General features: G+C 40.2%; 1 protein-coding gene across 1 annotated transcript in view; it reads right to left on the bottom strand.

Annotated features, from left to right (window-relative positions):
- The window catches only part of ARHGAP28 (Rho GTPase activating protein 28), a 175,284-nt gene that overhangs the window by 17,700 nt on the left and 143,714 nt on the right, over positions 1–13,870 (bottom strand). Inside the window, exons 11-14 of the mRNA XM_063076624.1 lie at positions 11,355–11,517; positions 5,857–5,939; positions 3,350–3,547; positions 2,688–2,801 (exon numbers count right to left, since the gene is read on the bottom strand). Coding sequence (XP_062932694.1) covers positions 2,688–2,801; positions 3,350–3,547; positions 5,857–5,939; positions 11,355–11,517 — 558 coding nt within the window. The remainder of the gene's footprint in view (positions 1–2,687; positions 2,802–3,349; positions 3,548–5,856; positions 5,940–11,354; positions 11,518–13,870) is intronic.

Below are 13,870 nucleotides of genomic sequence, written 5' to 3'. Positions count from 1 at the left end.
CTCCAGGAAGGGAAGCCAGAGATAGATCATTTTTATTCTATGGTCTTCCCTACCTTTTGAATTTTGTAACTTGTTAATGAACTATCTCAATTAAAATTAAGAATTAAAAACATGTCATAGTACCATGGAACTGAAGGACTATTTCTTCATCTTTAAGTGCTTGTTTCTATGGTACTTATAATGTTTAAATTCTATCTTGGTTTTTATTTATGATTAAAATGTTCAAGTAACTGACACTTATATAGCAATGTACAGTTTACAATGTGCTTTACACACACATTATGGGGTTAGATCCTGATAACAACTCTGTGAAATGGACGTGCCATACTCCTCCCTACCCCAGTTTATAAGAACACTGAGTCTCAAAGAAAGAATTTAATTTCCCAGGCTCATATGGCTAGCAATTGGCAAAGCCTGACCTGACCTCAGCTCCAGCTCCACACATAGCACACTTACGCCATTACAATTTTCAGAGCAAAAATGGCAGAGTAAGAAACTTCAAAGTCTGCCCCTCTGTACAGGTGAGGGATAATCCGGCAAAACCTGCCAGTACTGATGTTTTCAGAACTCTGGATAATAACCCACAAGGGCATGCTTAAGTAAGAAAAACAGCTGAATCTCAGTAAGAACAGAGAGCTTTGTGCTATTTTAACTTACAATTTTCCATCCCTGCCCCCCAGCTCAGTGATCCCCTTGAGAAAAAGCCTGCAAATTCCTGGTACAGGTACAAATGGACTCACTCAAGAAGAATTCCAATGATTTCTTCTGACCTGTGTGCTGTCTCCCTGGAAGACTAGCTCAAGAAACTTGCTTTACCTTGCTTAACTTGGCACTTAACCAGTGCTAAAGGGGTGTAATGCTGGGAACATTTACAGACCAATCTTTTAGTCATGTCTGCCTGACATAATGGATAAGAATTAGGGGAAAGAAAAGATATCAAAAAGCTCGGGGTGCAAGCCTCGAGACTGAGGTGCCTGGGTTATAAGGGCTTTGAAAAGCTCCAACATATTATCTAAAAGGCCACGTGCATGCCAGGGCTGTGCCCACAATTGGGAAAGACCTAGAAAGAACAAAAGCTCTCACTCTGGCAGCCCTCTAGGCCCTGTGCCAGCAGGACGCCAACGAAGGCTCAGGCAGGGTCAGGACCACCTGGCTGCGTGGGGAAGGTGTGCCCTAGCTCAAAGAGCTCAGCTCAAAGATGGGGAGGTTTCTGCAGTTCCAGCACTTAAGAAAGTCTCCATCCGGTCATTAGCTAACCATTACACTAATGGAACGGACACTCAGTAGCCACACAAAACAAAGAATCCAGACTTCACAAAATTAGTTCAGCAGAAAAGTCACTAAACAAACTAACAACAGCTATAACAAGCAGCAGCAACACACTCTGGAGAGGGAGAAGAATCCGATTTCCAAAGTTGCCACACTATAATATTCAAAATATCCAGTCTTCAATGAGAGAAGCAAAACAGTCAAGGAAATATCGCCCATACATGGGGAAAAAAGCAGTATCAATAGTGCCAAAAGAAACTGTCCCTAGGAAGTCCAGACACTGCATTAACTAGAAAAAGCCTTCAGATCAGCTGTTTCAAACATGTTCAAAGAATAGAAACCTGTCATTACTGTGATTATTGCATAACATTGTGAATATACTAAGAAATACTGAATTGTACACACGAAAACAGTTAAAATAGTGAATTTTGTATTATATGATTTTTTTCTAATTTAAAACAAATTGAAAATTAAAAAAATAAATAAAAGTACGGTTCTACTTGATACAAAGTCACTTTGTCTATAATCAGTAAGAGTATACAGCCATTTATGGTGACTGATAAATCAATTAGCAACACCCCCTCCCCGCTCACTGCCTTGGCATTTCATCCCCTTTCCCTGGACAAACTTTCCCTTCCTTTCTCTCTTCACAATGCTACCCATCCTTAAAGATGCCACGTCCTCCATGAAGTCATGCACAACTTCCCGTGTTGGAGCACAGTTCTTTGACCTCTGCGTGGCCCGAGCACACGGTCCGCACCACTGGTCTGCACTTCATGTGCGCTGCTGGGTCTCCTCGACCTTCCTGCACGAGCACATTCGTCTCCTATGTTGCGTGTAAGTTTCTTTAAGGGCAAAGTGAATTTCGAGCATTTCTGCATCCTCCTAATGCTTGATATTCATGGTCACCCTCAAGTTAAATTACAGCAATAAAGATCATTCTTCTAAAACCTGTTTCCATTATGGACCTCCACACACATAACTGTGCTGAAGCAAAAATTCTTGCCGTACAATGAATTTATACAAAACAATTTGAGAATTAGCTGTTCTTTTGTTATCCAATCACTAAAGAAATCTTTCTCTACGTATTAGATATAGTGGATGCTGAAATGCCCTTCAGTCTGGTGCACAGGGACTAAAATGTCAACTTTCAGCTTTTATGAGAACCATTCTAGCCCTTCTAGTCAGTACTTCACAGAATATTAAACAATCTTTATGATATAGGTATTTCAAGAACTTTGCACCTAACTCAACAAAACGGAAAGACCATGGTGCCCTGTTTACGGACACGCCTCCCACGACGTTTCCAGTCGCAAGATAGTCTGGCATTGTGTGAAAGCATCAAACCTCTGGCTCTAAGTTACGAACTACTTGGTGCCCCCCTGGGAGGAACAGGAGCCCTCGCTGAGGGGCGTCACCTCTCGGTCCAGGGTCTTCCTCCGCAGCAGCCGTTTCACGCTGGGCAGCTGCTTCTTCAACAACACGGTGGCTTCGTTCATTCTTCTTACCTGAGTGATTAGAAATGACGGAACCTGGAGAAGAAAAATCGTTTCATTAGAGGGAAAACACTTGAATGAACACCCCCCCCCCTCCCCCAGTAGATCCTGTCTTGTTAAGGTCACTCCCGGCTGCTCACGATCCTGGAACCAGGAACGGCGGCATCTGCCCTCCTGACGCTTAGAAGAAACCTCCGAGAGAGCCGGCCCTGTGGCTCACTCGGTAGAGTGCGGCGCTGGTAGCCCCAAGGCCGCGGGTTCGGATCCTATACAGGGACGGCCGGTGCGCTCACTGGCTGAGCGCGGTGCGGACCACACTGTGCCGAGGGTTGCAATCCCCTTACCAGTCAAAAAAGAAAAAAAAAAAAAAAAAAAAAAGGGAGAAAACCTCCGAGATTCCCGTTTCCCAGGGAGCACGTTAAAGAGGAGCTCGTGAAGGAAGTGTGAGGACGCCACGAGCAACCCGTGACTGTCTTCTCCCGTTTCTCCCTACGACTCGGGGAAGAGGTTGACCAGGAAGCCCTTGCGTTTCCCGTGCTGTGGGCCTCCCAGGAGGGGCTGGCGGCCGTCGCGCTGCCACCCACCTTCCACAGAATCGTCTGGTACTTCAGCGTGAGGCGGATGATGTGCGCTGCGGTGTTCGCCAACAGTAACTCTTCATGTTCCGAGTGCTTGCTTCTACTGAAGAAAAGGTTCGGTGCCATTACGGTAGAAATATTCCATATACTCATTCGGTTTTTTGACTCGTTGGCAATCACTTTGTTGAAGAATGTCATGAGGGCCTAACAAGAAATGGCACATGTCACACAGCGATCAATCATCAAAAGGCACCACTGATGGTTGTCACTCATTTCTATGCTCACTCCCTGCACCGCTGGAAAATTGTCAGAAGTACAGGATGGCTCGATGTGTCCTGTTTCCCCTTTAATTGCTTAAAAGTGCTAAGAAGAAAGGTGAGAAGTCTATTCAACTGTCTGCTTCATAAAAGCAGCTCTATTTTTATAGAGTTTACTATATCGCAGTCTGTATAAATAAGAGTTTGCATTTTCTTATTTTCTTTTATCCCAAACAAGTTTGACAAACATTAAAGTTAAATATAAACCAGGAAGAGAAAACACTGCAGCTCAAATAAACATGAAATGAAGTTTTGTGGTGAAGGAAGAAAACTTCTTTAGCCTAAAGCATTGCTACTGAAACCTACTTAGTGTCCTCGGGACAATAAAACCCATTTAAACAACATGTGTATCTTATTCCTCAGCCCAAATATAAACTCTATTGAATAATTAAAAATTTTTACTTTTCGGGTGCCATTTTTCTATTGCTGTTCAATTTTGAAATCTTCAGCTGGCCAAAGGTAAATGCTTATATGCATCATTTAAAAAAAGATTTGAAATAGCTTTATAAAAGTTTGCTTAGACACCAGACTATTGGTACTTGTCAGAACCTTCTGAAACCCACCCAGGGAACTGAAATCCCAAAAGAAGATGCTCTTTGGTTTTCCAAGTTTGAATTCTACTACAGTATTTGTGATGAGAAAATGCATAGCACATAATAGTACCAACAGCTAACATTTATCTGAGGGTTTATTATGAACCAGCATTATTATTAATACTTTATTATATACTCACTCATCATTCCAAATCCTGTAGGGTAGATACTATTATTAACGTTATTTTACGGATGAGGAAACTGAGGTGGAGAGGGACTGAGCAGCCTTGCCCAGCATCAGTTAATTAAATGGCAGAGCCAATTCTTGAGCTAGAGTTCTGACCTCTATACCACGCCAGCTTCAATCTTAGTTCCAGTCACAATTTAGAATGGAACAAAAGTGTGTGCACATGCACGCACGTGTGTAACATCTTTACCAGTCACATCATGTTGTTTAGAATCTTTTATTATAAATGTATTGAATTATTTGATAATTGCTGCTTCCTCAGTTATATGACAGGGTAGATGATGTTTTCACTTGGAGAGCTGATACTAGATGGATTATTTTTTTTTCTTTTGATAAAATTGTTTAGAGAAAGCCAAAAAACAAGGTAACAAATTTCCAGCTTTTGAAAAATTGCTGAATTATATTAGAAACATATTTTTATGCCATAGCTAATCCCCATCCTTGCACTGAGAATATACTATAGTTGACATACAGTGTAATTGACATAGATGTTTTCAGTGGAGAGGAAGGTCCTCACCACACTGAAGTGTCTGAAAAGAGGCAGTGCTAACAATCACCTTTGTTTTCAGCATTACGTTTAGTGGCCTCAAAATTATGGGCTCATTCTTTTCAACTCATCCTTCTTTCAATTCATTTCAAAGATTCCAAATACCTGTTGTACTTATAACAAATTTCCTGTTGTATTATTGAATCATTATCAAAATAGCAAGAGAAACTTTAATTCTTACCAACATACAGCAAAGAAATGAATCTGGAATAAAGGAGGATAAAGAACAATGGAATATGATGCTATCAAACATTCTATTATATGTTAATGAAGAAATCGCTTTTTTGAGCTTTATTTTCCTAATCTATAAAATGAGATTCTTTCGGGTAATCTCTAAAATTCTGAAATCCTAGAATTATTTAAATTGAATTACCTTCATAAATATTAAAACATGAACATTTTAGAAATTTTATTTAAATCAGTGATTTCAAATTTCCTCCCCAAGGACACTCGTCAGATTTTTTTGCCCCTAGCCTAAAGTGAGCAGCTGAGGACCAACACTTAGAGTTTTATATTTTACGAGTGACATAAAGGTCTCATTTACTCTGGCGTTGTTCCACTGAAGCCCTTCAACTCTGTCTCATCTACTACTCCGAAGACCTAACGCCAGGTGCCTGGCACGTGGCAGACTCTCAATATCTCTTGAATAAATTAAATGAATGAAACTTAAACATTCAAAGGAGATTCCAGGGTTTCCATTCTTTCTGGTCTTCCGCAGGAGAGCGGCAGCAGGGGTACAGAAAGGCAGTGGGTTTGCAGCATGCTCAGATGGCTCAGTAAGTTGTCATCTCGGTTTTCATTTTTCCATATGAGCCCTTTCCTCTGAATGACAAAGCCTGGTGACAGATCATGCAGTCAGGACAACATACCTGGGCTGTATCCCTGTTGGCATCAGGCAGTGCCATGACCATAAGGTGCAAGGCTTGAAGCTGTAATTTGATGTGAGGCCCTCCTAACAAGAAAACAGAAATCATTTCACATTTTAAACAACACTGAAGTATTCCGACAGCATTTCTTGCTAACATCTGGTGGCACAGGAGGGCTCCTGACAGCTTTCAGTGGTAAGGACTCAGGTTTTTGTGCCCAACAATGTAAATTTGTTCAATAGGACAGGAGCACCGATCTGTCAACTTCCCTTCACATCCCAGGATGCCATTGTACAGGCAGGTGGCCAACGACAGCCTCAAAATAATTCTGGATTTGTATAACATTTCCCTTTTCAAAGTACTTTCACAGACTTTACCTTAACTTTTATACTATAAACAGAATGTTTGAAGCTCAATTCAAGAGAAAATAAACCTTGCTTCCACATAACGAAGCATCAAAGTGTAACTATTAGAAACATAGATTCTAGAACCAGATTCAAATCCTGCATCAACTACTTAGTCACTGTGTGGCTTTGGGCAGGTTATTTAACCCCCGTGGCTTCTATTTTATTACCTATGAAATGGGAATACAGTTGGCACTGCATATCCACAGATTCTTTATCCATGGATTCAATCAACAATGGATCAAAAATATTTGGGGAAAAAAAAAAAGTGTCCGTACTGAACATGGACAGACATTTTCTTCCTTGTCATTGTTCCTTAAACAGAACAGTATAACAACTATTTGCATTGCATTTACAATGTATTAGGTACTATAAATAATCTAGAGATGATTTAAAGTATATGGGAGGATTGTGCAGGTTATATGCAAATACTATGTCATTTTATACTAGAGATTTGAGTATCTACAGATTTTGGTATCCAAGGGAGGTCCTAGAACCAATTCCCTGCAGATACCGAGGTAGGACTACAGTCATCGTGCCTACCTTACAGGGCTGCTGTGAGGATTAAATGAGTTAATATATGTAGAGTGCTTAAGTCATATGTATTTGCTCTCATTTTTATGATCAATGACACTTATTCTGGATCTTTCATGGACATTTAGGGAAAGTGACTGTAGTTTGATATATAGAGATTGTTGAGTATTTTATTCCTTAATAATGACACAAGATGGTGCCAGAGGGTTGGCATTTATACTTGGGGATTCCATCCGCAACTGGAAATCTATAACCAGGTTGCTGAAAATTTATAGTGTACACCAGAGAATCCAGGCTTTTCTTTGTCTCTTTGTATTCTCCTTAAAATGGTCTTTTGGTGGGGAAATCCTGGAGGAAAGCTTTATGTTCTAGAATCCCTGGGGAGTTCCCAAGTTGAAGGAAAATCTGTCTATTGATATGCCATGACTGAAAGGAATCAGCTGCCTGTAAAGTTACTGAGCTTTACAGTAGTGAAAACACCCCTGTGACAAGCTGCTAGGTTACTGGAGGTCATGAGTGCCAGAATCAGGGAGCAGGTAACAGGTGTACACACCACGTAGCAAAGGAACGGAGGAAGGAGTACTTGTAGGATCGAATCATTATCTCAGCACAATCCACTAATGGGTTTTTAGATATTTATGACAAATTTGTACATAAGAAATGACACAAGTCCAGCATGCTATTGAAAATGGCTAATGCACATTGAAGTGAGCTTGCTTGAGTAATAGGAACTATCAGGAGTGTGTCTCAGTACAAAGCATTAGGAGCAGATAAGAAATTATCTTAATGCGTAAACTGCAGGTTGAGGGCTCTCTCAAATATTCCAACACAATCCAAAATAACCTTTTGGGGAAAAAAAAAAAAAAAACAGATGTAGATGTAGGCTTGGGGCCTCTGTATTTCCATCAATTTCATAGAAATTATGAAGTTACCTCTATGATTAAAAGTCTAATGGGACAAATAATCATTTTCTTTGTTTAGGAAACTTGGCCCTACATTGCTTTGTAGTTACTAGTTTTGTAGTTAATTCATGTAATGCAGACTAATTCAGAGTTTCTTTTTCCTGAGGTCATTATTTTCCCAGAAAGTTATTAAGCTTTTCATGAAAGTATCTAAGGTTTGATTGATGAACTATTAGTCCTTTAATTTTATGGGCAATTTTTGGGTCAAGTTTGCAAAGAGAAAGTAATTACACTAGTGAAAAGACTCTGCATTCTCTAAGATCCATTTTTATTTTTATATTTTTACCCATTTTTTAAATCATGGTAAGACCATTTTATATGAGATCTACTATCTTAAGCAATTTTTAAGTGCCCAACACTGTGCTGTTAACTATACACATAGTGCTGCACAGAAAGCCTCCCTTATTCATCTTGCATAATTGAAACTTTATGCCTGTTGACTGGCAACTTCCTATTTCCCCCTCCCTGCCCCCAGCCCTTGGTCACCACCACTCTACTCTCTGATTCTGTTTGATTATTCTAGATTCCTCATATAAGTGAAATCATGCAGGATTTTCTTCCTACACATTATTCATATTCACTGAATGTTAACATTTTGCCCATTTGCTTTATCAATCTCTATATATGTACGTATATATATGTATGTATACATTACACATACATATACATTTATATTATCTCTAAAACACTGGAGAATGAGTTCCATATATCATGCCCTTTGCCCCTATATACTTCAGCTTCCATTTCCTAAAAATAACATTTTCTTTCATAACCACAGTAGAGTTACCAGCTTCATTAGATTTAACGTGTTAGAATGCTTTTATCTAATCGCTTGTCCATATTCCAGTGTTATCAATTGGAATGTGCTTCATAGCATATTTTCCTCCTGAGCTCCACTGCAGAGCATCAAGATTAACAGGTTAATCACTGTCATGCACATGGTCACAGTCCTCCCCTTCAGAAAATCTTGTTACAACTGGAGCTTACTTTAGGTGGCTAAAAGGCCATTCTTCCTGCTGGCAGCAGGCCGGAACTTTGGGCTTCCTGCAGGGATGGCTGGTATCAAATCAACCACCTACAATATAGTATGTTTCACTTTCATACAAAGAAATGTGAACTCCTCTGTGAACCCTTTCAGGACATTTTTCAGATTCTCTCCCTTCCGTGAAGTGTACTGGCTGCAGGCAGAGAGGGAGCAATGACAGTACGAAAACTAGTTTTTTTGCACACCTTTCTTAAATGTGATTTTCTGAACAAGTCTGGCATTGGAAGTTTGAATCCTCTTTGCATAAGTCATAATATAAAAAACAAAACAAAACAAACAAAACCTTTGTGGCACCGTGTGTTTTGATGAAATGTTTAGCACACAAACCACAAAACAAAGGGAAACTAATGATTCTGCAGCCCATTTTCCAGGAGAGCAAAACCTCAGGGAATTTGCTTTTTGTATGGCTGAGTAAACTCCTACCAGATCAACTGTCCCGAAGATAACAACCACCTCTGGAAAAAGTACAAAACACAGCCACCCGAGGAAGTAGAGAGTAGATAAAAGCAGGCAGATTCCGGACAGGATCAGACATTTGGAACTAGGAAGTGGCACAGGGACAGTGTTCCATTCTTCTGGCTTTCAGTCTGAGGTCAGGCCACAGTCAGTGCTGCATAGGGTGGATAAAACTCAAAAAGAAAACCCTAGTCTTTCTGGCCTGAACAACCAGAGGACAGAGTTCAAGGCAACCACAGCCACTGGAAAGTTTTGGGGGAATCCCAGAAAGGAGAGATCCAGAGATGAAAGGCCCTAATTCTGATATTGACTCCACCCAAATCTCTGGCTGACCCATGAACCACGCACGTGTGGGGTAGCACAGCGAAGGATTAAATAACTGAACTGAGAGTGGAGCTGCTGTCCAAAAAATATCCTAGTCATTTGAGTCCAGCCAAGCAAATGGCCTGCTTAAAATAGCAACAATAAAAGAAACCAAACAAGACTCTTTTGAGAAATATTACAGAACTCAGCGTCTCCAAATACAATATACATGTTCAGAATAGAGTTTAAACTTACTTGACATGCAAAGTAACTGAAAAGTGTGACCCATTCTCAGAGCAGAAGACAGAGACCAACCCTGAGATGACCAAGATGCTGGAACTAGCAGACAAAGATTCTGAAGCAGCTACCATAACTATGCTCAATGATACATAGGAAAATATACTTACAATGAATAAAAAGATAGGACATCTCAGCAGATAAACAGAAAATATTTAAAAAACACCACGTGGAAATTCTAAAACCGAAAAAAATGCAACATCTGAAATAAGAAAAAATGAAGAGAACTAGCTCTTCTCTCCTTCTTGGCAAGTTTCTCTCATCAAAGAAAAACACTAAATCTCACAGAGTAAAGAGATACTGATCAGAGACAGCATGAGAATTAAAGGTTAGAAAAGGACTGCTTCACTTACCACATTCTCCTCTTTGAAGACATAAAGGATTATTTTATAAATCTGGTTTAGTTAAAAATTTTTAAGATTTGGAATCTACTAATTTTTAGGACAATTTTTTTCATACAACTTAGGGTCTAGGGTCTATTTTCTTCTTTTGTTGTGGTTTAAATGATTTTATAGTTCTGGTCGACCTGCAGAAGGTTGTAAATCTACCCATACAGATATCACTTGTTAAGCTCACGCAGCGTTTTAGAATTTGAATTCGTGGCTGACGCTTTCAAGTGAAGGATTTTCCCATTAAAGCTTGGATTTGGCTCTCAGTCCTGCCTTGCAACAGCGTCCTAGAGCTGAGCAGTGGCCGATGTCTTTCGATGCAGTGTGTCCTCCTGTCCTCACAATTTGGCCATAGCCCCTTTCTTAACCATTTACTTAATATGCCTGTGTGTATTTAGGCTTGTGACCCCTGAGCTCCCCAGGTTAGTGGTAAAAGCCCCCATTACCTATCCCCATTCAACTTTTCTTAATTTTTCTCTGTCTCATCCTCTACAATATTCAACCCTTATGCTCAAACCATGTCAAATTATTTCCTAACTGCCAAATACAATACACTTCCTAGTTTCTGTGTTTTTACCCAAGTGTCTCACATAAGACCTAATCTATGTTGACTTTGTAATTTTCAGCAGTAAAATATCTTCTGTACAGCATTTATTACATGCTGCACCATCAGACTCAGGACCTCAGATTTCAGGAAGGAAGGAAGCTCATATTTTTTGATGTGCTATTCTAAAGCAGGCACTATTCTAGATGACTTCATTAAATACCCACAGCAACCATGACAAGTAATTATTATCTGTAATTTACAGGTGCAGCAACTGAAGCTCAGAAAGTGCCTGCAGGGCTAACGATGGTTGTGCAGGAATTCAACTCTCAAGAGCATGGTCTTTCCACAAATCCCTCTGCCTTTTAATGATTATAAAACCCAAAATCATATCTACCAGACATGAATATATGCATAGGTAAATAGGTGACTGTTTACCAACAAATATTTCACCAAGCTAGCAAATCTATACATTTATGGTCACATTTGATTATGTATCTCTCTTCTGCACTGTGTCTTTATTGACCTTGTATCTTAGTCCATTCACATTTAACTTCTTCCACCTACTTTCCAGTAGCGAGATGAAGGCAGGTATATATTCCACAGGGAAGAGAGAGGTGGGTAGTTCTCTGAAAAATGCTTTCAACATTACTGCAGCTTCTCTATGGCACATTTTGTCCCATTTAAATTTATCAGCATTAAACTTGGCATCCAATTCTTCACGGTATTGCTGCAAATCAAGGAAAACAGTCAGTATTCAATGAGTTTTTGGCACCTGACCCTCTTTTTCCCTTTTGAAAACTGTCATTACATAACTGATTTTTGTAAATAGATTGAAAAGGCTGGATCTACTAAGCGTAACTTTTTTCCAACATGATTAAGAGAATTGAAATAGCTACTTGTGAACAAATTTTTAAAAATGGATTTCTAAAATATTTCAGAATAATGTTAATCTTGAAATAATTTTCTAATTCTACACAATTGTAAAAGTTCTCTACTCAGACCATTGTTTCATTCCTGTGTTTTTGGCAGAATACCACTAATTCCCACATGATAAATGCACTGCTAGATTTTCACAAAACCACCATTCCCCTTCTGCCATTCTCTCTTCTATTTCTAAATTAGATCAAGAATGTTTGCCTCTCAGCTAGTTCACGTATCAAATGAGGAATATCCCAATAAAGTAACTCTGACCTCGCTGCAACATGCAAACCAATGACATCTTCTTGGAGCAGTTACAGCAAAGTTTTATGCCAAGACATACACATGTCTTCCATATGTTTGCAGGCTTGCCCAATTCTGTGTAAGGTTTGGAACCCTGTGCAAATTCTTCTAAAAAATCACTAAGCCTCTATAAGTTCTCCTTGGCTTACAAATTTTACATTGTTAGTTCATCTGATTATCAATGCCACACACTCTCCATGTTTCTTTTTCAAAGTCAAACTCATTTTCTACTGCTCCTTGAACTACAGGGTTTACCTATAATTCCAGGCAGTTATAATCAGTCCCCCAACTGACACTAATTGCTCCAAAAAGGATACTTAGAAAGGTAACTCTGAAAACCCTCACTTTATTTAAGGCCTCTGCTCTATTCTCATGAGAAGCCTAATTCTTCTGGCTTTGAACATGCATGGCCAGGGTCAGTTTGCACATCTGACCTTTTCCTACCAAGGATCAGCTCATGAACCAGCCAGACGTAAATGCTCTCATGGCTCCCAGAGTCTACAAAACAGAAATCCCTGGCAGCACAAGTTTCTTACAGACATACATGTGATTCTGATCCACCCTCTAGCTCCTACTGATGACATCAAAGGGGATTTTCTTCTCGTCCTGGAGAAGCTTTTCAGTCTTACAGGAATACGAAAGCTAATCAAGCAATCGTTTGCTGATAAATACACTTTATAAAGCCTGAAGCATACACATCAAGTTTTTCCTAGAATAAAAAGGAAAGAGAAATAGACCAGACTCTGAAAGGAGGAGGATGCGTGAGACCCATTCTTTGCCCTTAGGCGTCTTGCAGTCTAGTGGATGGGACCATTTCATGAACTGATAATAGAATTCAAAGTTCAAATGCTACAAGAAAGGTCATGCATTGGTGCTATGCAGCCACAAAAGGGGGACCAAACTCTCCATGGGTCAAGTCTTGAGCACTGCTGAGGGGCTTGCTGGGAAGAGGAAATGGAAGGATCTCCTGCTCAGAAGAAACTGCTCAAGCACTGATGTAAGTGCAGGAGGCCCAGTGTATCTGGGGATCTCCGGTTAGCTCAGTGTTGCTGGAACATCGCCAGCAAGGACGAGGCTGAGCCAGAAGGGGCCTGGACTTCATTCTGTAGGCAATGAGGCAACCTGGAACATCTCTAAGCAGGAAATGACAAGGTTACCCTTATCTTTTCTGAGAGCCAAAAGGAAGAATGGTTTGGGAGAATGTGGAGTTTGGTGCAGGTCTGGAGCAGGTTAGAGGCAAGGAACCCAATTATCCAGCCATGGCACCACATTTGGTGATGGATAACCAGCAACTAATCTGGATATGCAGTTGAAGGATAGAAATAGGAGGGGGCACTGAAGAAATGCCTAAGAGGGAAAATTCTCAAGAATCTGTAATAGATTAAACATGAAACTCAGAGGGAGAAATAATCACCCAAGATGATTCTCTGACTGTAATGGGCAGATGGAGGTGTTAATAGGAAATACAGGAGGAGGAGCAAACATTTTCCATCAAACGTTGATGGAAACCACTGCCACCAAGCAGAGGGGAAACAGTTTTTCAAGTGGGCAGGAAGCACCAGCCCAAGCAGAAGAATTCAAATTCATTTCCCACATATCTCTGCCAAGGGAATTTATCTGAAACACAAATGTGACCAGCCTTCCAACCTGTGAATGGTTCCCAGTCACCTAAGGTGCAGCATGGCACCAGGGCCAAGGGCAGGCATGATAACCAGTTCCTTCAGTCTTTATCCCAACTCCACAACTGACTAGTTATATGGCCTGTGCTGCCAGCTTCTCACTACACAACAGGGATACAGAAATGACCTCCCTGATATTAAATTAGATATTACATAAAGCTCACAGGGCAGGGCTTGCCA

This window comes from Cynocephalus volans, chromosome 13, assembly GCF_027409185.1.
Source record: "Cynocephalus volans isolate mCynVol1 chromosome 13, mCynVol1.pri, whole genome shotgun sequence".
In the NCBI taxonomy this organism is placed as follows: domain Eukaryota; kingdom Metazoa; phylum Chordata; class Mammalia; order Dermoptera; family Cynocephalidae; genus Cynocephalus; species Cynocephalus volans.
This window is presented reverse-complemented; position numbering and strand designations above follow the sequence as displayed.